This window comes from Trichomycterus rosablanca, chromosome 10, assembly GCF_030014385.1.
Source record: "Trichomycterus rosablanca isolate fTriRos1 chromosome 10, fTriRos1.hap1, whole genome shotgun sequence".
Taxonomy (NCBI): Eukaryota; Metazoa; Chordata; class Actinopteri; order Siluriformes; family Trichomycteridae; genus Trichomycterus; species Trichomycterus rosablanca.
Window position 1 is genome coordinate 3070554 of NC_085997.1, and position 22835 is coordinate 3093388.

Genomic DNA, 22835 nt, shown 5'->3' on the forward strand with positions numbered 1-22835 from the left:
TAGTAACTGTAAAAATATGTATTTGATAGTATAAAAATGAGTCTGGTTGTGGGGTTAAACATTTAAAAAAATGACCACTGGGTGGCAGACATTGCTAATGCATAAAATGAAGAAATTAGACTTTTCGTCTTTCGGGCCATAAAAAATAATAAATGATTTGTCTTTATGTTCTGCAAATGCTAATATAAAAAAGAACATCCAATAGTTCTACCTGTGGTGAATGTAAACTGTGGATGCTTTGTGTTTACATTGAATATAAGTGATGCTATTACCCAACAATATCTAGAAATACCCCAAATGTATTATTTTTAGTTCCAGGCTTTATTTGAAATGTAATTTTTTTTACATCTACCTTTTAGCTCATAGAATTCACTCTTGTTTTTGCTGTACTTTACACCAATCAGATCACATTTTAATAATAAAACAAATAAAATATCAAAATCTATCAAATTTCATTTCGTCGCTTCATGCTGGTCAGAATAACAGCAGGTTTGGTTCCTCCAGGAAACACTGGGCGCAAAGCCACCTTAGACTTAGCCAAATGTGTCTGTATAGATGCCCAGTTGGCCGATAATCCTGGTCAGAATAACAGCAGGTCCGGTTCCTCTGGAAAACACTGGGCGTGAGGCCATCTTAGACATAGCCAATCGTGTCTGTAATCCTGGTCATGATCACAGCAGGTCCGGTTCCTCCGGGAAACACTGGGCGCAAGGCCACCTTAGACATAGCCGATCGTGCCTGTGTAGATGCCCAGTTGGTCGATAACACCGGTAACACTGCTAGAATATCTAGAAATACCCCCCAAAATGTATTTATTTTTAATTCCAGGCTTTATTTACTTTATCTACCTTTTAGCTCATAGAATTCACACTTGTTTTTCGCTGTACTTTATATTTCTTCATTATATTTTGAATTAATTTGTTTTCTTCATTTCAATACAAAAACTGTTGACCTGGGATTTTCTTTCATTCTCTCTCTGCTCTGGCAAATGAAACAATGACAAGTTTTCTTTAAAATGAGTGTTTGTGTAGCCTACAATATAAATGACGGGTCACGGAACATGGAACCGGTCATTACATTTAAACCTATCTCTGGAATACAAACTGGTAATTAGCGTGTCGCGCCATAGTAAACACTGCAATGATGTAAACCAGTAAGTGTTAATAGAGGAATGTATGTAATAATTGCTTAATAGCAGACAGCTGGCTGCCTGGTTGCTGTTGTTATTTTCTTACAAATAGGTACAGACTCGGTGAGCCTATCCAACACTGAAAGCTGCAAATGAAGACATTTAATGGTGAGCAAAATGTAATGATGACTTATGCATAAATACTGTAGATGAGAAACAGACATATCCTTCATTTTATAGTCTTCAGGCTCACGCTGATAAAATGTCATTCATTCATCATTCATTTTCATGTTTGACCACCTTTTATCCTGGTCAGGGTCACAATGGGTTCAGTTCCCCTTGAATCTCTGGCTGCAATGCAGTAACACACCCTGGACAGGACTCCATCCTGTCCACCAATAATAGCACCACTGGGGATTCAAACCCTGGATCCCAATGATAAAGGGCTAGCATGATTTACTGCGCCGCTCGAGCGGCCAATACAAAATGTCATCATCGTACCCAACATATTTGAGTATAACCAGCCAGAATTTTTAAAAGTGAGCTGTACCTTGCACAAATCTGTCAACTTTGTGGCCACATTTCACTCTTAAAGGCTCAAAAAAACTAAATGAAAGCTTCGGAGTGGCCGGGTCATGTTCGGTTGACTCGGCAGGTTCGAATCCCCAGCGGTGCAGTTGGCCGTTCAGGCATCTACATACATATAGGCATAAGTGACTACTTTTGACTGAGGGATGGCTACAGTGGTGTCCCATCTGTGGTGTGTAACTGCATTGTGCCTAAGGATTCTGGGGAAGCTGGACTGTGACCCTGACCAGGATAAAGTGGTGATAAAACAATGTGAGCAAAAAAGTAAGCAAAATAAAATTGGAAAAAGCTTTAATAGACAAACATTACAAATAATGAACACATATACATTTATATTTACAAACCAAATTAATTGTTGTTTCTAATTCCCCGCAATCCCCTTGCCGCTTGCACCACCCCCCTGCTGGCTGCAGACGTGAGCTGTCATCGGCTGCTTCTTTTCACCTGTCAGCACCGGATTCTCGAAGAGAGCCGTATCGTGAGGTCGCATTTCCTCCCTGCGACACAGCCAATTGTGTCTGTTGGATACCTGGCCAGGTCGATAGTACCGCTGAGTTTTGAGCTAGAGCAGTGTTCGGCTCGGGAAATGTGACACATTTTTTTCATCACAGCCTGGACAACTGCGACAGACTGATGGTACAAGCATCGGAAATGCTTCTTCGATGTAAGCGTGTTAACATTCAACAGAAATAGTTTTGAAACATCCGTCGGTCTTTTATCTCAAACTTAAGGCCCGTATTCAGGAAACGGAACGAGGAAGATGCTAGCACGAGTCACAATGATTAGTTATCTCTACATACAGCCGTTATATTTACAGACTAAAATGTACATCCTTCAAACTCTATTAATACAACAACTGGAATAGATCGAACAGACATGAAGAAGAATATGTTCATCTCCAATGGCTCCAGCAGTGCTCAGTCCTTTCCTCGATAGGTAATGTTCGTGAACGTGGAGGTAGCACCTTTATAAAGAGGGTTGTGTCCCTGGAATAAAGACGAAGGAAAAGAAAAGACGTTAATGTGGACCAAAGTTATGTTAATTGCCCAATAAATATAAATATATACAGTATATACACCGATCAACCGTAACATTGTTTCTACACTCACTGTCCATTTTATCAGTTCCACTTACCATATAGAAGCACTTTGTAGTCGTACAATTACTGATTGAGTCCATCTGTTTCTCTACATATGTTTCATGTCTTCTTTCACCCTGTTCTTTAATGGTCAGGACTCTCACAGGACCACTACAGAGCAGGTATTATTTAGGTGGTGGATCATTCCCAGCACTGCAGTGACACTAACATGGTGGTGGTGTGTTAGTGTGTGTTGTGCTGGTATGAGTGGATCAGACACAGCAGCGCTGCTGGAGTTTTTAAACACCTCACTGTCACTGCTGGACTGAGAATAGTCCACCAACCAAAAACATCCAGCCAACGGCGCCCCGTGGGCAGCGTCCTGTGACCACTGATGAAGGTCAAGAAGATGACCGACTCAAACAGCAGCAATAGATGAGCGATCGTCTCTGACTTTACATCTACAAGGTGGACCGACTAGGTAGGAGTGTCTAATAGAGTGGACAGTGAGTGGACACGGTATTTAAAAACTCCAGCAGCACTGCTGTGTCTGATCCACTCATACCAGCACAACACACATTAACACACCACCACCATGTCAGTGTCACTGCAGTGCTGAGAATGATCCACCACCTAAATAATACCTGCTCTGTGGTGGTCCTGTGGGGGTCCTGACCATTGAAAAAAAAAGGGTGAAAGTGGGTTAAAAAGCATGGAGAGAAACAGATGGACTACAGTCAGTAATTGTAGAACTACAAAGTGCTTCTATAAGCTTCTATAAGTGGTAAGTGGAGCTGATAAAATGGACAGTGAGTGTAGAAACAAGGAGGTGGTTTTAAAATGTAATGTCAAGTACAGAGAAATATTAGAGAAGAGGAATATTTTCGGATAAGAAACAAAATCCAGATGTTTCGTTACAACAACATTAAGTTTGTGGTCAGTATAAAGTGAATATAAATGTTTAAATTGTAAGCAAAATGAAGCTAATGTCTATCAGAGCCGTTAGACTGAAGCACATGTGGCTGAAACTCTGGTGTGTTAGTGTAAGCCTAATTATCCAGCCCTAATTCAAAGCCAAACCTGCCCAGGGGTACGGAGGCGTTCTTTGTTCCGTGGGGAAAACAGCATGCCACAGAGACAATAAAATCATTCCGCCCACATCCATGATTTAGCAGCTGGACTCGCTGGCATGTCTGAAATACTAACAGCAACAAGCTTTCTCCTCTCCTCCTGACTGGCTGTATAACGAGTGAACGTGTCGACGATCGTGTAAGCTTTTTGCTAATAATGCATGAGGTGCCAGCAGGCGTACCATGTCCCACTTGGCCCGTGCGCGTTCTTCCTCGAACTTGGCGAATTCTCGCCGGTCGTGGATAGTGACCAGCAGCTTCCAGATGAGTAAGAAGACGAGACCCAGGATGAGTACAGCTCCGGCAACGGAGAGCAGCACCACCAGGATGTCGGGGCCTTTAGGGCAGTCTAGAACAGCAGGACGTACATTACAGTCAGGAAACAGCATATGTACCGTGGTTTCATGGTAAAGCACACTTAGAAATGAGCTCAAACTTACCCTTACTCCTATATAAATAACAATATTTAGGCATTATTTTGCTATGCTTAAAGAAACCAAGTGTAGCACAGGAACACAGCTGGTACAGTGGGCGGCGCACTAATAGCCTGGGTTTAATTCGCACCCTTGAGTACTGTCTGTGAGAGTTGCCCAAAACATTGCCCAAAACATGCAGAAGTTGGACTGGCTGGTCTAACTATGTGTTCACATGATATGCTATGCGCTTCTGTGCCATCATTCCTTTTTTTCTATTTTTGTTTATGCATTTCTCCCATTTTCTCCCAATTTAGTGTAGTCAATTTGTCGTCCACTGCTGGGGATTTTGCAGTCGAGGTGGGTATATTGCTGCTCACGCCTCCTCCGACCCTTGTGCAGCCGTTAACGGAACCCTTTTCCACCCATGCACTCTGCACAGGCGCCTCTATCCGCCAATCAGGGTCCTTACACAGCGTTTGAAGACCCCGCCCACATAGTCCGGTCATCCCTCCCTGCAGGCACTGCCAATTTTGCCCGCTAGATGGTGCCCAGTCGAACGGTGGCAACGCCGAATTTCGAGCTGAGAAGTTCAGAATCTCGGTGCTGGTGTGCTAGCGGAATATCCTGCTGCCCCACCTGGGCGGCGTGCCATAATTTCTGTTGGAGTAAGTCGATGGCGCTTACCTTGCTGCTGCGCTATGTTAAGCGTCATGTATGACAAAGATTGGCTGCTTTTGAGCTCGGTTTTACCGCTTGCCACTGTGCTCAGGTTAATTGTTAATATGAACGTATTCAGAAGCGAAGCACAGACACACTTAAATATGTCATATGTACATACTGTAAATGCTGCAGTTTAAACTATACAGCCAAATGTATGTAGACACCTATCCGAATAATACAGTTCAGGTGTTTTAGGTGCACACAATGCTGTCAGTTATATAGTATACACTGAATTATACAGTACAAATGATATGATTCCACTTTTTGTGGCAATTTATATACAAACCTGATACTTTATGGCAACTTCCCCACCTGTCTGCAAATGTCATCTTGGAACAGTGCAGCATTTTAAAAATTAGACCCCCAAAAAACCCCAAAATGACAAATGAGAACGTTAATAAGCTCTATTCCAAGACTTAAAGGTTGAATATGTGAGCGAAACGCAACCCACAAACCCAACTTCTTCACGTCATTTCACACTTTCTTTGTCATGCAGCACTAATATCTGACCCGTCAGCCTCTTCATGCTTCCTGTCTGATTACATGTCGAGCGCTGTGCCGTGTCAGCACGTTTCCCAGTAGCTGGGTTGCTCTTTATTGCCCTGCTTTACTAGACTCGGTGCTTTCTGTCTTCCTTGATTCTTGTGTTTCTGGGTGTTTAATGCAGCCCACGTTTCACATGTGGGTTTGTTAAAGAGAGGGAGGTCGGCTTTCGCTGCAGGATCCGGCCATTTACTGATTTAATGACCCACACCCTCATCATGATTGCTTAAAAAGCTAAAAAATGCAAAAACACACACGCATACACTCAGACGTGCATCTGGAAATCGCAGTGTACCTGGATTTTAACTCACCTGCTACTGACACACTCTGGATTATTTAAATACATCAAAAAAAAAAAAAAGTAAAAGCATATAGACACTTGACCATGTGCTTATTTCACTTCATTCCAAAACCATTGGCATTTATATGGAGGTACATTCCCCCCACTGAGGTAATAAAAGGTTTTCCACAAGATTCAGAAAAAAATTGGTGAGCTTCCCCAAACAGTTGCCCTCAAAATTTTAAGCATCATTTATATCATATATTTTACAGAATTAATTTTATATATTGATTAGCAGAAGATCTGATCGGACATAAAGATCTGAGTGACTTTAATAAGGTTGAAATCATTACAGAGAGACGTTTGGGTTAGATGTATCTCTGAAACAGCAAGGGGTGTCACAGGCAGCCGTGGTAGGAACCAACAGACAGTGGTCCGAAGAGGGACAGGCCACAAACCACTTCAGTTTATGAAGTTGCCTGATTGGCCAGGGATTCAGGCTCTGGATCCCAGCAGTAATGGACCAGGTAATTTACAGGTGTGCCAACTGAGCACGGTTTTAGTCAATACTTTCCAAATATTAACAACTTATTACTTATCATTATTTAGACATTTGATTTACTGATATCATTTGGTTTACTGATATCAAAGCCCCAGGATTTAGTTCTCAATAATCCTCGGAGGGCCCATTCCTAGGCCCATTGTTTGAAAAATGTGAGAAACAATGTGCTTTATTTGCTTTGTAGTGCCAGTAAAAAAGGGTAAACTTTACCTTGCAAGCAAACATGACTTTGCTGACTGTTTATATTAAAGTTAAATGGAAAATTTAGTGAATTAATTTAATTTACACAAAAATAGACGTAATTTGTATTCGTAAGGTCAAACCACAACTCCCGCTGTGCTGTGTGTTAATATTGTACACGCCGGGTATCTGTGTGTATGTGCACAATTACCTGGCTCCTTCACCACAGACAGAATAGATTTCCCACTGTTGTCCTCGTAGTACTGGAACCTCTGGACACAATCGTCCTCGTCCTTATAGGTGCAATTTACTGCGTTCTTATCATGAAAAACTGTGAAGCAGGAAGGGAAATTAACATTTATTTAGTTATTTTTTTTGCATTGAGAGTGAACTGACATAGGCATCTTGCAATGGGTAGGCTGTTCGGCCACCCAAGACAGGACGCCAATCCATTGCAGGGCCTCGGCCACCCCCGTTCCTCTCAGAATAGCCAATCATAACTGTATGTTGATTCCTGACTGGCTGATAGCACAACTGGGAATTTGAACTACTGGATCCTAGCCCGATTGACACATTTCCAAAAACATTCATTCAAGTTCCAGATAAAAACAAGGTTTCTTACCCAGATCATCGACCAGTACGATTTCATCTCTGCAAATCCGAGCACAGCTCTCCTCTTCGAAGAGCCTGCCTCTCTGAAAATGCTTACACTCCACACAATCCCTACAGAAATCACACCGCAGATTAGATTTCACGTTATCAGTGCATTCTGATTAATAGTGGTTAGATGTCAAATGCACACGATTCTCCATGAATCCTAATCCTCTAGATAACGCCCCATATTTCATAGGTCTGTAATGATAGATTGTAAAAACATGCATCACTACACAAAAATGTAAACGTGGACTGTACAACTATCTGGAGCTTTGGATACAGTTTGGGTCCAGAGTTTACATATGCTTTGAACAGACAAACTTTATACGGACAAAAGTATTGGGACACCCGTTCTAATTATGTAATTATTATCAAGGTGTAATAAATCACTCACTCACTCACTTTCTTAACCGCCTATCCCAGCTTCTCAATGGGCGCAAGGCACACAGTAACACCCTGGACGAGGCGCCAGTCCATCGCAGGGCAGACACACATACACACACACACACACACCCATTCACCTATAGGGCAATTCAGTGTCTCCAATTAACCTAACTGCATGTTTTTGGACTGTGGGAGGAAACCGGAGCTCCCGGAGGAAACCCACGCAGACACGGGGAGAACATGCAAACTCCGCACAGAAAGGACCCGGACCGCCCTGCCTGGGGATCGAACCCAGGACCTTCTTGCTGTGAGGCGACAGTGCTACCCACCGAGCCACCCGGGAGCTTCGGAATTGCCCTATAGGTGTGTGTGTGTGTGTGTGTCTGCCCTGCGATGGACTGGCGCTGGCACTGTTACTGTGTGCCTTGCACCCATTGAAAAGCTGGGACAGGCTTCAACACCCCCCCGCGACCCTGATTGGATAAGCGGTTAATAAAGTGAGTGAGTCAGTGAGGTTGCCAGACCATCATAGGACCTCAATCTCCTGAACACAGCCTATTGTGTCTGTATGACTTCTTTATTTGTTGCCTTCAGTGCCTGCTTCTTTAAACAGTGCCTGCCATTAGCCTACAGTAGTTGTGCCATTTCATTTCCATCAACAGCTTTATCCTGGTCAGGACAGGGGGGGTCTAGTTCCACCAGAAAACAATGGGCACAAGGCACCAATCCATCGCAGGGCTTCAGCCATTCCGCTCAGACAAAGCCTATAATGTCTGTGTAGATTCCAGGCTGGCCAATAGCACTGCTAAGATTTAAACCTAGATATTAGTGGTGGTAGGCTAGCTTAACAGACTGCACCACCTGAGCACCAATTAGAATTTTAGAATGTGACTGTAAAGAAACAGCAGGGATTCAAACAAGCAAACATCAGAAAACAAACTGGCAAATCAAGACTGTGCTTTACTCACTTCTTCATAGTGCAGGCGTCAGGACAGGTGGGACACTTATCACAGGTGGACCCATAAGCCCCGGGCTGTGTGCATTCACAGCTACCACACACACACTGACCACGCCCGCTACACAACAACCCCAGGCTGGACATGCAGGTGTCCGTACGGGTGGAGCAGTTACAGTTCTCACCAGACCAATCCGGGTTACACTGGCAGAAGCCGCACGAGCACGTGCCATGACCTGAAAGGTAATGCGAAAGAACACACAATCAGCACGGCGGTACGTGCCAGGAAATGAATAACAAGGCTCTGAGTAGTTGAGGTAATAGAAGTCAATCTTTTGAAGTCAATGAAAGAACAAGTATGCCCTGCCAAATGTAAACGCTCAAAAGCATCTAAAGCCCATCTGGTGAAGATTTACTCCTACCCCATGGTCCTGTCTAATATCCAGAGTGATTACACGTCGTGCAATGTTTTCTGGAAAAGCACACCATGTTTTGTCCGGCGGAGCTACGAGTTTGCCCATAAAAATACATCTCGTGACGAGCTGCGCATTCCTCGCATGCACAGAAACGAAGCTCATGCCCAAGTGGGCCATTCAGGCTGGATGCACTTCTTGAAGTGTAATACTAGAGGTACTTCTCTTAGCCCCTGTCGGAGTGACGTAAACTTCCCTGTAGTTTGCTATAAAAGGAAATGTTGTTCTTGAGTCTGCGAGAGATGTAAAGATGTTAAGAATGATCTAACGTTTGGCTTAAATTGATGGCGGTGCTGTGACCACAATGAGCACCAGCTTAGCAGAAATGTCCATTAGTGTGTGTTCATTTTTATTATTATATATTGTTGATGATCTACTTTGCATTTTACCCCCTTTTTCTCTCAATTTAGAGTACTCAATCCGCCACTGGGGACCTCAACAGTGTTCAAGGAGGAGGTGTGCGCAGTCTACTGATCCCTTCTTATTCACCCACACTTCGGTGGATCTGCCCATGAGGTTGGCTTCGCGCACGGAGAGCCACGCCCAAACCTGTGGCCGCTGCGCCACCTGAGCGCCTAGTGTTCATTATTGAAACTGTCTAACATATCAACTTGTATGGTGTTATGGTAAATCCCGGGCTGGGCTCCGAAATACATAAGGCGCATTGGAGGGGTGGTGGTGGGCATTTCAGAGCACCTTAGTAAAGAATGGGTTGCATTAGGAAGGGCATTCTTTTTTAAAATGGTCCCAATTAAAATATGTGATCCACTGTGATCCACTGGACAAATGATCCACTGTGGCGACCCCTAGCTGAAGCATCCGAACAGAATAATTGAATAAAACAGCCTAACCTGATTAAAGGTGGTCATGTACCCCCCCATGATGTGGCCTCATGCCAATATTAATAGAAATCTACATAATTACAAACTAAATTTAACATTTTAAGTATTAAGCATGAGAAACATACTTGTGCTTTATAAATGTAATTAGCTCTTTCTGCAATAGTGTCCATACTTTTGTTCCGTGCCAACGAGTTAAATTGAAACACAGCCTTTACGGCCGCTCAGGTGGCGCAGCGGTAAAAACACACGCTGGAACCAGAGCTGGATCTCGAATACAATGTATCGGATCTCAGCTCTGCCTACCGGCTAAGGCTGAGCGGCCACATGAACAACGATTGGCCTGTTGTTCAGATGGGCGGGCCTATGCCGGATGGGGTCTCTCTCTCATGACTGGTGCAATTACGACCTCTTCTGGCTGATTGATGGCGTCTGCACAGAGATGAGAAAAGAGTGCTCTCAGGGTGTGTCTCTCCGTACACAACGCTGAGCTGCACTGCACTCGTCAAAGTGTAGGTGATAAGATGCATACAGCATGCTGCCCACGTGTCGGAGGGGGTATGGGTTAGCTTCGTTCTCCTCAATCAGAGCGGGGATCGGCATTGTTGGAGAGGAAACATGATGCAATCGGGCAATTGGACACGCAAAAAAAAAGGAAGATAAAGGGGAGAAAATGCATAAAGAATATATATATATATATATATATATATATATATAAAGAAACACAGCCTTTACTTCTTTACATGATCTGACAGCTACCTGAAAAGCCGTTTTGGTTGACTAACTGCAAGGAGCTACCGGAAATGACATCAAGCTGATGAACACCAGATCATTTCTTTATCTCGATTTGCTTGATTTGTACTTTGGACTTATATAAAATTTCCTGTCTGTGCTGATTTCTTAACATAGACTCAGTTGCCAGACTGACTCTGACACAGTCTTTTCATTCTGTATCGAAAATATAGGGCATAGGGCGAACCTGACTGTACCAATACAATTCTGTCATTTGTGTATTGTTACACACTTAATCATTAACATGTGTGAATGTATAACAGTAACGCAAGCCTTACAGACGTTAAATAAACTATCCACTGGGCTTCGATTCACAGCTTAGGAAATGTAGACTATTCTGTGTTGGTAGCTCCTCATCTGGTATCATTTATGTAATCTGGTCACCACTCAGAAATATCTGAACAGCTTGAAAACTGGCAACTTCACTGTTGCTGCTACAGTTGTCTATTATATGTAAAGTACACAAACCATTCAGGTTTAGTTGTTGTGTATGTTTTGTTGGGATCAATAGAGTATCTATCTATCTATCTATCTATCTATCTATCTATCTATCTATCTATCTATCTATCTATCGATTTTACTAACTAAGCATGTATCAAATGACTTTTCATTTTAGTTATTTAATAGGGTCCGGATTCCCCGGAATAACCGGGTACAATGCAGTAACACACCCCAGACAGGATGCCAATTCGTCCCAAGGCCTCTCTGACACCCCAGCCTCCTTGGCCATCACCCACCCTCTCCAGAAACAGCGAATCATTCCTGTATGTAGACGCCCGACCAGCCGACAGTACCGCTGGGTATTCAAACCCTGGATCTGCTGTATGTTTTTGTTTTGTATTCATACTTTACACTGTACTTTTATTGTTGTATCATGCTACTGGGGCTTTAATTACCTTCTGGATCAATAATCTATCTATCCATCTTTGTTTTGGTTATTTAATATGCTTCATTCATTAATAATCATGTTTTATGACTGCTAGGGTCGAGGTGGGTACGGTTTCCCCAGAATCACCGGGTGCAATGCAGTAACACACCCCAGACAGGATGCCAATCCATCCCAAGGCCTATCTGATCCCCCAGCCTCTTTGGCCATTACCCTACCTCCCAAGACACAGCCAATCATGCCTGTATGTAAATGCCCGACCAGCTGACAACAATGCTGGGTATTCAAACCCTGGTTGTTGCGTCACTTAAAAAAGTGATGAACAACACAAATATGAAGTGAAAAAGCACAGATTCTTGTTTTTAATTTTCCAAAAAATTGGATTTGTACATTTATGACATTAAGCGGATGCTTTTATCTCAAGGGACTTTCAATTCAAGTAAATGGGAGTTAAGGGCCTTGCTTGTCCAGTATATTAACCACGGAGCTACCACTGCCCTTACTGTATAAACATAAAGAATATGTAAAATAATACATTTAATAGTAGGAAAGTAATATGATATGCACAAAAATTTATATGCACAAAGATTATGTAAAGATGTGACATTAAACAAATAATACAATTAAAAAGTGTTAGTATCACCAAAGCAAGCATCGCAAAGGGTAAAAGTGAGTTTGTACTCCGAGACATATAATGTATTACCTATGAGTCCACATTTAGCCCAATACCAATTCCAGCTTAACCAGACAAACCTCCCCCACTGCACATTTCAGTGGTATGATAACATCAGTGGGTACTTGCTAAGTGATAAAGAGTCAGTAAGTATATGCGGAAAGAAAACAGTGTTTGATGTCGTATTACTAAAAGCAGAGACATAACAAAAACAGCTGGTTCTACATTTAGAACAGCACTTAATGGTAGTTAAAGAGACATGAGGCAGGTCAGCGTGACATTTCTTACACTGCTTGATAAAGTAAGTGGTCTCTGGTAAAACGTGGGCTGGTACTCAGTAGCCTGCATAGACAAGAAGTGGGACAGGGATATATCTAACACTGGTTGAGTGAGTAGTCTGCTGAGATGTGAGTTGGGACATGGACATATCTAACACTGCTGAGTAAGTGGTCTCTGCAGAGATGTGAGTTGGGACACGGACATATCTAACACTGGCTGAGTGAGTAGTCTGCTAAGACGAAAGTTGGGACACTGCTGAGTAAGTGGTCTCTGCAGAGACATAAGTTGGGATATGGATATATCTAACACTGGTTGAGTGAGTGATCTCTACAGAGACGTGAGTTGGGACACGGATATATCTAACACTGGTTAAGTGGTCTATACGGTTACGTTCCACTATGTTAAATGAACTGCAGACCTGCTCCACCCTGCTGAACATCAGCAGCTCTAAAACAAACACACAAACGCTAATGGTTGAGCGCTGAGCCCACACACACACACACACACACACACACACACATGTTTATGTCAGCAGGCAGTTTGTACGCTACATGAAGAGGAGCGCCGTGCCAAAAGGGGCCTGGTGTTATTCTAACTGATTCCAGCCTTATGAGATCGTCACAAAGGCGTCCACAAGAACTCAAGAAAGGTCATTTTCTGTATAAAAGCATTTAAAAATAAGTAGAAACTAAAGTTGACCTCATGCTGCTGTATAATCACATAGATGCCCTGAAAAAGCTGTTTTATTTTATTAGGATTTTAACGTCATCTTTTACATACACACTTTGATTACATTCATGACAAGTTTCATCAGTTTAAGTTTAATGTCAAACACAGTCATGAACAATATTGTATCTCCAATTCACCTGACTGAATGTTGTTGGACTGTATGAGAAACCCAAGCAGACACAGGGAGAACATGCAAAATCCACACAGAAAGGACCCAGACCACTCTACCTAAGAATCGAACCCAGGACCTTCTTGCTGTGAGGCGACAGTGCTACCCATTAAGCTACTGTGCTGCCCGGTTGTGTTAAGAGTCCTGTCCTTCTGCATTGCCATATTGTCAAAGAGAGGGGGCACGGAGGCGCAAATAATTGATGAGTCTGCCTGAAAACCTAGTGATCTCTCTACATAGACGCGCTCCTGAGAAGAAGGCGTGTTTAAATTCTTAGAAACCTTAAAATGCTGCCTACTGAGGTGCCTTAATTCTGAGTGATAATCTGACTGAATAACAAGGGAGCGTCCGATGCTTCCCTAGCGCTGAAGGCAACCCGCAGCACCCCAGTGCGGCACTACTGACAAATATGGCAGACAAATGCGAAGCAACCAATGGAGTTCTTTTCAAATGTCAATAAATTCTCATTAATTTTAATTTGTAAAAAGGTGTAACTATACAAGTGTCATTTATTTGTAAATTCAGGCTCGTTAGCCGGCATGCTAGTGGGTTGTGCCACCTCAGCCCATTGGTTTGAATGGCCTGAGGCTAACTGTGTTAGCTTGGTAAACAAAAACTGCAGTGACATAATCGCTGTCTAAGTAGTGCGTCTAAATAATCTGCCTTATGATCCGATGTCTTATTAGAATTGTCTCTACTGAGGCAGCTGATCAGGTAGGCAGTAGGCAGCAAGGCAGCTCACTAGGTTTTGGAACAGACCCAATGTGTCATTTTCTCTTTATGGTCACAAAATAAGATTCATATACATATTCATATTAATGCTTCTGGTTTTGGAATGAGATCAAATCAGCTCAAGGTCAGGTGTCCACAAACTTATGGCCATTGGGTGCCACCATGAAAACGAGCCTCCTTCATTCTGCAGCGTACTGAAACTGAGAGTCTCTTACCTGAGCACAGCTCTCCTTTATAGCGCAGGCAGCTGAAGTCGTCGCACTCGCACCTCTTTCCCCAAACCTTGCCGAAGTCGTTATTGTGGCACACACACTGCCCGCACACGCAGTCCCCCCGCCCGCTGCACACCGCCTGGTTGGGCCCGCTGCACATGTCCTGCTCGGTGAGGCTGTAGTCACCCTCGGCGCACTCACACCTGGGGCCCAGTCGTCCCGGGTGGCACAGGCAGATCCCGCACTCGTAGGTCCCGTTCCCTTGGTGGCACACGGGGCTGTCGGGCTGGCCGTTCGCTTGGCATTTGCACTCGCACTCGAATTCCACAGTGATCTCGAGAGTGTCTTTGAAGCCCACGGGCTTGATGGTGAAAGTCTTGGTCTTTTCTTGTGGGCAGCCTCGGGCACGGACCTCAACGCTGAAGGAAACCTAAAACAAATACATGATACATAAAAATACAGGCGCTCGGGTGGCGCAGTGGGTAATTACTCTAGCCCCCTACTGCTGGGATGCAGGGTTTGAATCCCCAGTGGTGTTCTCAGCCGGTTGGACGTCTACATACAGACATAAAGGCCCCATGATGGATTAATGTCCTGTCCAGGGTGTCTTACTGCACCACGACTTTGACCAGCTTATTTCTACCACTGCTGCATTCTGGTCAGGTTCACTGTGAGTCCAGCTTTCTCGTAATCAGGACGCCAATCCATCAGGGCCCTTGGCCACGGCCATTTCCCTTTTGGATTTCCACCACTGGAATACAGACCCTGGATCCCAGCAGTAGTGGGCAATGCAGTAACACCCTCAGACAGGTCGCCAGTCCATTGAGGGGCCTCAGCACCACTGCAATTCAGACCCTGGATCCCAGCAGTAGTGGGCTCTTGGTATTTTACCACTATGCCACCTGAGTGCCCCGTAACCAGTTGTTAAACAGAAATGAACGATGAGACTGCAAATAGTCTGGAAAATATCATGACTGGATACTGTGAGCCAACACAAGGGATGTAGTGACTCAGTTAACTAGGGCAGAAAGCAGGAAACAGACCCATCTGATTTCAGGTTCGTTCAGCAAAATAAGTAACTACACCCTCACACATTCATCCTGTAAGTGTCTGTGAGTGTGTGTGTGTGTGTTTAATCATTAAATGAGCTCACTAAAACCCACAACATTTAATACAAGTCATTTATCAGTGTACGTGCACGTGGGAGTCTTTTCCTGATCCTGATTCTGATCCTTTGTGAGGGATTTTTTTATCCGGAATGCACAAGAACGAATTCCACCAAGTGTAATGACTGAATAAGGAAGAGTAAATACGGGGTGAGAGGTGAAGATTGTGGAGGACCGCTGGAATGAAAACTGGAGTGAGCTGAAATATTACAGCCATGCCGTGGCACAGAAGCATGTGTAGGAGCTTAGTGGAAAAAAAAGTTTTATTATGTGGATGGCACAGGCTGTCCCGGGGGTTACTGGGGTTATGGTTTGTGTTTCACCGCTTCATTCTGGTCAAGGTCACGGCTGGTCTAGCATCAGTCTGAAACTATACAATGCAAACTGTACCAGGCGCCAATCCATTACAGGGCATTATGGCAGAAACACACCTCAAACAGGACACTAACCCAAAATACATACATATACACTCACACCTAGGGGCAATTTAAAGCAGCCAATCCACCCACTGCCATGTCTTGGGCTGTTTAGAGAATTTAAGTGTTAAGGGTAAAACCTGATCTATAAACATTATGCCTTTATGAGTTGTATGTCTGTTTTCAGACAGTTATTAGTAATAATACTGTACATCATCACTACTTTATTGTGGTCAGGGTTGTGGAAAACACTGGCTGCAAAACAGAGGGCACCAATCCATCGCAGGGCTTCGGCCTTCCTCCCATTCAGTGTGTACCAGTCGGCTGATAGCACTGCCGAGATCCAAACCGGGGCCTCGGCATTAACACTGTGCCACCTGAGAGGAACCGACATGCCAATCATCTGCTCCTTCATGCTCCATTTGCCAGCCATGACCCTCCAGACCCCTCCGTGACCCCTCAGGTGATCTGACAAACCTCAAACTCCAACACAACTCATTTCAAGTAACACTTATGCTAAAGCTTCTGGAATGGCCGGTTCCTAAGAATGCTGTTATTAGGAACAAAGAAGTGAGAGGAGGAATGGGTAAAACGGCTTAAATCGTTATGGAAAATCTACCTCAAGTCAATTTATTAGAAAGGGATAAAGTGTGAATGCAAGCTGAAATCCCACATCTAGTGATGCAGCAAACATCTGGGGCTAGACCTGATACAGTTCCTAAAGAAATGCTAAGATGAGCTGATATGTAACCAGAAAAGGATAACACAATAATGGTTTTTAATTTCACCACATGTAGGCACTTTTTACTACATAAAACAATTCAGTATTAAAGGAGAAAACTCTGAGTTACGAGTGCAGGCCACACCCTCAACTGTAGTGAATGGAGAGTAATTATGAGACTGTAAGGGAAGGAAGGGAGTGGAGTTTCCTCTTCATGCTAGGCAACCAAACCACCTTTTTCATTAATTTATTAAAAAAAATAAAAACATATAGAGCTGTGGCAAAGGTGGTGGGTATGAGGATTCATCAAGGAGGAGTTAGGAGGAGTTTCCACCCTGTTTTTTCTTTTCTCTTAAACTTATTTTATATCTCCATTGATGTGATATGTAAAAAGAAGACAGCTCGTGTTAGAAATATCTAACTTATAAGATAAGAAGACGTTCTGATGGTTAAACTGGATACTCACTTGGTCTCCTCTCTTCAGTCCAGAGCAGGACCGGAGTCCAGGGATCACTTCGTTGTTCAAACAGGTGGCATTAAAGGACAGACTTAATTCTTCTGGAACATTCAGGAGCTCCAGCTCCACCTTGGAGCGAATTTTCTGAGGTTCAACACAACGTAAGTCAGACAAGTTAGAACATACAGTGCTGGGAAAAAGTATTACTACCATCCTGATTCTTCTGTACTTTTGCACTAATTTGTCACATCACATACTTTTAGATCATCATGATTGTTTCACTTGTTGAAGACAAAAAGATTATGCAACACCTATATCACCCCCAAAAAGTATTTGCAGCGTCCAGGTGGTGCAGTGGGATCATTTTGTTAGCACACCAGCACTCCTCGAATCTCAGCTCTGCTACCGGTCAGGTGGGTGCCCCCTAGCAGGCACAATTGGCCCATATCAGACAAGATTGGCCACTAAAGTCTGCTGGGTGGAAAAAAAACTGACTGGAAAGGAAGCAGTGTGTTCGAGGCTGTCTAAGAATTCTGGTTAGTAGCCCCGAGGCAGAAGTGGAGGAACGCGAAGATCAGCGCAAATCCATACAACCAATCCCACCCTCAGACACAACCAACTGTGTCTTGTGTGAGCACCAAGCCATTATACAGTCACAAACAAACCTGAGAGGTCAAGATCTTAGCAATGACGGGCATTAAAGTGCAATAAACTGCTGCACTGTACAATCGCCCGAACAACTGTGATTAACAAGGAAGGTGACGCAACACAGTGGTAAACTGACTCAGTCCCAACTTTTTTGAAAGTGTTGCAGGCATCAAATTCTACATTTCTTTACAAACCACAGATTCTTCTTTTAATTGCAGTGAAAACGTCTATTTTGTGTGAAATAAAATGTACATTTACTCACAGCGTAGGCGTCTTGGATCAGCTGGATTACATTGCGTGAGTCCTGTGACAGAGTACCTACTGCAGTACCAGGAATCAAATCACTGTAATTCTGTAACACACACACACACACACGCACACACACACACACAGTAATGTTTTTAGGACCAACACTATAGGTCTTTATAGTTATGACAAACTAAACGTGCTAAATGTGGTTTTGCTTTTTACCTTATACAGTGGCAGTACAGGACTGGTCACAGCAAATATAAGATTGATGTTGTTTTCTGACATTTTCTCGGTGATCAGGGCCAAAGACGGGTAGTCCTGTGAGATTATATCAAAACAATTTAAAATGCAGACTGACATTGTGATACATACAAAAGAAGCCAGGCAGAATGTGTGCACTTTTAAGATAAAGGCTGTCTCATTTGGAAGGCAGCTGCCCTCTTATGGTTCTTACAAATTTGGGTGCAGTAGGGACATGGATCCTTCTCTGTGACAACCAAGATGGACTAAATGCACTTTTCAACAGAGTTGTTGTTGGGCGGTAGATTTTTAGAAGCCTATGGTTAAGGTACTGGGCTAGTAAAGGAAAGGTTGCTGGTTCGAGCCCCACCACTGCCATGTTGCCACTGTTGGGTCCTTAAGCAAGGCCCTCAATTGCTTAGACAATATCACAGTACTTCATGTATGTTATACAGTATTTCATGTATGTTATAAACTTACATCTACATATATCCAGAGGATGCATGTATGTTATAATAATATATCATATAGGTAACATATGTGGAAAAACCATTATTGATATAGGGGCATCTATGTCATATATGATTAAAAATCCCAAACTCGTCATGTGGAATATAAATCTGCTCGTACCAACGTCGTGGACATGTTGTACAGGTTATCTTCACCGATGTGACACTCGCCATCATTCGGCTGCACGATTCCAGCCAAGCGGCCGTCCAGTGCGACGTGAGTTTTTGCATCTGTGGTGAACACAAGCAGGTGAGAAGCACCAGGCCGCCAACCGATCCTCTCCTGAAAACAAGAAAAAAAAGTGTTAGGAAAAGACTTTATAGAAATTTACAGAGTCAGTCATTTTCTGATGTGAATATGCCCACCTTGCATACAGCTGCCTGTATGATGGCATCGAAGCCGCCCTCGGGGGCATCTCTGTTCCGAGACACTTTCTGCTTCTTCACTTCCTCTGTGAAGCGACTGACCTCCTCGGTCAGAGACAGGACGTGTCTGTAGCCAAACTGTGGTTGGCATTTGTAAGGGATCCTGTTAACAAGAAATGAAAAAAAAAGGAATGGGTTTATAGGAATTTGTGTCAATTTATTTAGAGGAGCATTTAGAGGTCAGACATTGATGATACATGTTGGATGAGAGGGCCTGGCTTGCCATATTCATTCTAGTTAATCCTAAAAGTGTTCCATGGGGTTGGGGTCAAGTTCTTCCACACCAGACTCACCCAACAATGCCTTTATGGATCTTGCTTTGTGCACTGGGGCAACATGTTCTCCAAGCATACAGTTGTCTAAAATGTCTTGATTATCATTAGCAACTTATTTCCCAAATTATGTTAAACACAATGGAACACATGAATTTCTATAGCTGCACGAATATTAGGGACTGTGGCTATTTCTGCTATGTAACAACAGCCACATCAAGTGGTTTATTTTCAATACAGAGAAAATGATTATTCATTATATTTAGGTGACTAATGTTAGAGCCACTAAAATACAGCAAAGCCTGACAGTGGATTTAGGACAGGACATTATGCTTGTGCTGTCTCATGGAGTGAATTGAAATATGCTTTGTTGTGGGAGGAATGCCAGAACACCGAGCCCCTTCTGAACCCGCTGAATCATGACTTACATGCATCACAGACCAACCAAGTGCAAGTTTAATGATTGCTTGTGAAGTCTATGATGACAGATGTTGCTAAGAGGTTTTTAGTTCAGCAAATGTTTTACCCCCACGAACTGTCAACATATTAAGCTTTAAGTGATAGATAGATAGATAGATAGACAGACAGAGAGATAGATCTTTGACAGGATGGTGCAGCCGTCTAACATGCTAGCACACCACTGTGGAGCGTTTAAACTTGTGAGTTCGAATCTCAGCAGAGCTGCCGACCTGGCCGGGTGTCCACACAGAGACTGCTTGCCATGTCAAGTTAAGGAAGGTCAAACAGGGTCTCTTCACACTGCAATATGCAATCTCTGTGCCAAGGTGGAGTCACATTTAGCATAACATGGCTCTGTGTGCAAACCCAACACTGTCAGGTAAAAAGAAGTGGCAGGCGACTGGGTGCGCAATGATCTATAGAATTTCTTGGCCAGAATGGATGTAGTGCAATTGGGAATCGTGTGTTAAATTAGTGGACTAATAATAATATATCTATATAGCACAGAAAAGCACTAGCATATCACCTCTTTAATTGTGATTATTAATATTAATAATAAAAACAAAACATGGGGCTTTATGTAAGAATGTATTGCCTTTTTACCTATAAAACACTCTGCATAATCAAAATCAGCCCCCTGAAATGCTTTAACCATTCAAACATTATATTTTCATGGATGCTTTAAGAGTCAGCTTTAAAATACAGATTTTCTAAGCTTCATCGATCACTTACGAGTAGCATGGGTTTTTGACAGCCTCTGGTGGAGAGATGTACATGTAGGGAGATAAGGGTTTGTCCACAAACGCACCGAAACCCATCCGCAGATTACTGGTGGTTTTACTCATCTCCTCCGCCAGACCTTTTCCCAGGCTCCTCAGCTGTGTCAGGTCATCATTCATCGAGTAGGACAGGTCCATCAGATAGTACAGGTCTACAGGGTAGTCCACAACCTGTCGCACCTGCATCGTAAAAATCCGGGAGTCGTCTAGGGAAGAGAAAATCTTTCGATTACTGGTCCAGTACCTTGACTGCTGAGCTATCACTGTCCTATAGAAATCACTCCATCATTAGCTTCATTACAGTTCATCACAGAAGCTTTAGATAAGAAGCTAGTTCTGAAAATCAGCAAATCAGATTGGACTCACCAGGTCTGAGAGTGATGTCCAGTTTCTGTGGATAGATCTGTGTAACGTCGGTGGTGGATCCTGACGCTTTATCGCTGAGAGCTCTGTCCTCTGTAACGGTCAGCTTGCTTACAGGATACTCCAGTTCACCCTTCCTGCATCCTGATTTCAACAGGTTCTTCTTTAAGTCACAGCGGGAGGCGCCGGGAACATCTACACCAAAATCCTGATGGATTATAAGAACAAGGAGTAAGTAATGCATGACGTGACTGATCCATGTTAGTCACAATTATTTAGCTTGTCGGAAATTCTTGAGTTTGAATCTAAGCAGTGCTATAAATTCGGGCATCCGATAGACACAGCTGGCAAATGCCCTAGACAGGGCCACCCTCCTAGACATAGCCAATCATGTCTATATAGTCACCCGGCTGAATACGTTTTCTCTATGATGTAACTACACAGTAAGTGAAAGGGAAACAACACCTCTTGGAAGCACCAGGCACAGGAATGATGCACCGCTAAACACTGCTGACATGTGCTGGCTCCTCGAGAAGTGCAGATGTTAGAGCCTGAAACCAACAAAAAACACACTTAGTTTACTTGAACCACACACACACAGTAAACTACACAATACACTTGAGGTCAAAAGTTTACATACACTCATAGTTTATGTTTATTTCAGTCTTTGGATTTCAATTCATTCTGTAAGTAAATAAATGTGAGTTATTCAGAAGTCTGCAATGTCACCTGGAGCCAATTTAAGCAATTTCAGGTCTCATCTCTTGGACACTGAAAAAGAAGATTGTTGGGATGGCCAAATGTATTCCAAGAAGCACTATGAAACAAATCTGGTATTATTTAGAAGCCGCTGGAACACAGGGATTACTGTCTACAGCCAAGCAAACTTTACATCACCATGAGCTTGGAACCTGCCATGTAAGACCAAGAAAGTCTCTGCTCCAAGATCTGGCCTTTAAAGCACGTGAAGATTGTTGCTGATTATAGAAATGAGTTTTGTAGTCTGGTGAAACAAAGATGTATACAGAAATACAGAAGAGGCCCTTATACCCAACAACTCTCAAGTATTCTCTAGAAGAACCTAAAACCATCAGTCAGAAGGTTAAATCATAGCTGCAGTTGGGTGTTCCAATAGAACAGAGACTCAAAACAAAAGAAAATCTCAGTAAATGAAATGATCAAGAATTTAACCAGGACTGTGCCAGGAGCTTCATAAAGGTTTGGCTAATCGGGGTGAAAGAAGCTAAAGAAGATATGATCAAATATTAATTATGTTGTATGTATATTTTTCAGACAATCTTAATGTCCAAATCTTACATGTAAACAAGTGCACATAAACTTTTGACTTTATTTGACTCATCCATATGAGTAATGCCTACAGAGAAAAAAAACACCCTTAAACCCAGACGTATTCGAGTCTGAGAGCATTTTGCGCAAGATTTCCTGAATTAATAGGACATTTATCAGAAGTGGAATGTCGGATTGATGATAAGGTTGCAGATATACTACATGTTCCTGCCCAGATCATGGAAAACATTTACTGTAAACTTTCCACTGGTTTAAAGAAACGGTAGACAGCAAGATCACACTACAAAATAAAAGAACATGACCAAAATTGTTGATCGGTTATCTGAACTATGAGGGCAACAGGATCATGGTTTACTTAAGCATTTTATGAGTAGTTATTTTGGCTATATGATTCTTTTACTGGTCACTTATAAACATAG

General features: G+C 43.0%; 1 protein-coding gene across 1 annotated transcript; it reads right to left on the reverse strand.

Annotated features, from left to right (window-relative positions):
• Positions 1 to 1991: 1991 nt before the first annotated feature.
• On the reverse strand, positions 1992 to 20946 carry itgb3b (integrin beta 3b). Its single transcript, XM_063003542.1, has 12 exons — positions 20699 to 20946; positions 19176 to 19338; positions 18931 to 19092; positions 18283 to 18378; positions 18074 to 18163; positions 17173 to 17307; positions 14407 to 14833; positions 8633 to 8855; positions 7249 to 7349; positions 6838 to 6957; positions 4108 to 4274; positions 1992 to 2703 (listed from the first exon to the last, which is right to left on the reverse strand). The coding sequence occupies exons 1-12, from the start codon at positions 20929 to 20931 to the stop codon at positions 2635 to 2637; spliced, it is 1986 nt and encodes a 661-aa protein (XP_062859612.1). The 5' UTR covers positions 20932 to 20946; the 3' UTR covers positions 1992 to 2634.
• Positions 20947 to 22835: the final 1889 nt, after the last annotated feature.

What these genes read in the sequence shown, in the direction of transcription:
- itgb3b (XM_063003542.1), bottom strand. Translation starts at nt 20,931, where the DNA reads ATGCAGGTGCGACAGGTTGTGGACTACCCTGTAGACCTGTACTATCTG. An exon ending in GTCAAAAACCCATGCTACTC is followed by an intron (nt 19,339 to 20,698) that starts GTAAGTGATCGA and finishes TCTTGTTAACAG; the next exon opens with GATCCCTTACAAATGCCAAC. An exon ending in GTCTGTGGTGAAGGAGCCAG is followed by an intron (nt 4,275 to 6,837) that starts GTAATTGTGCAC and finishes CTGCTGTTCTAG; the next exon opens with ACTGCCCTAAAGGCCCCGAC.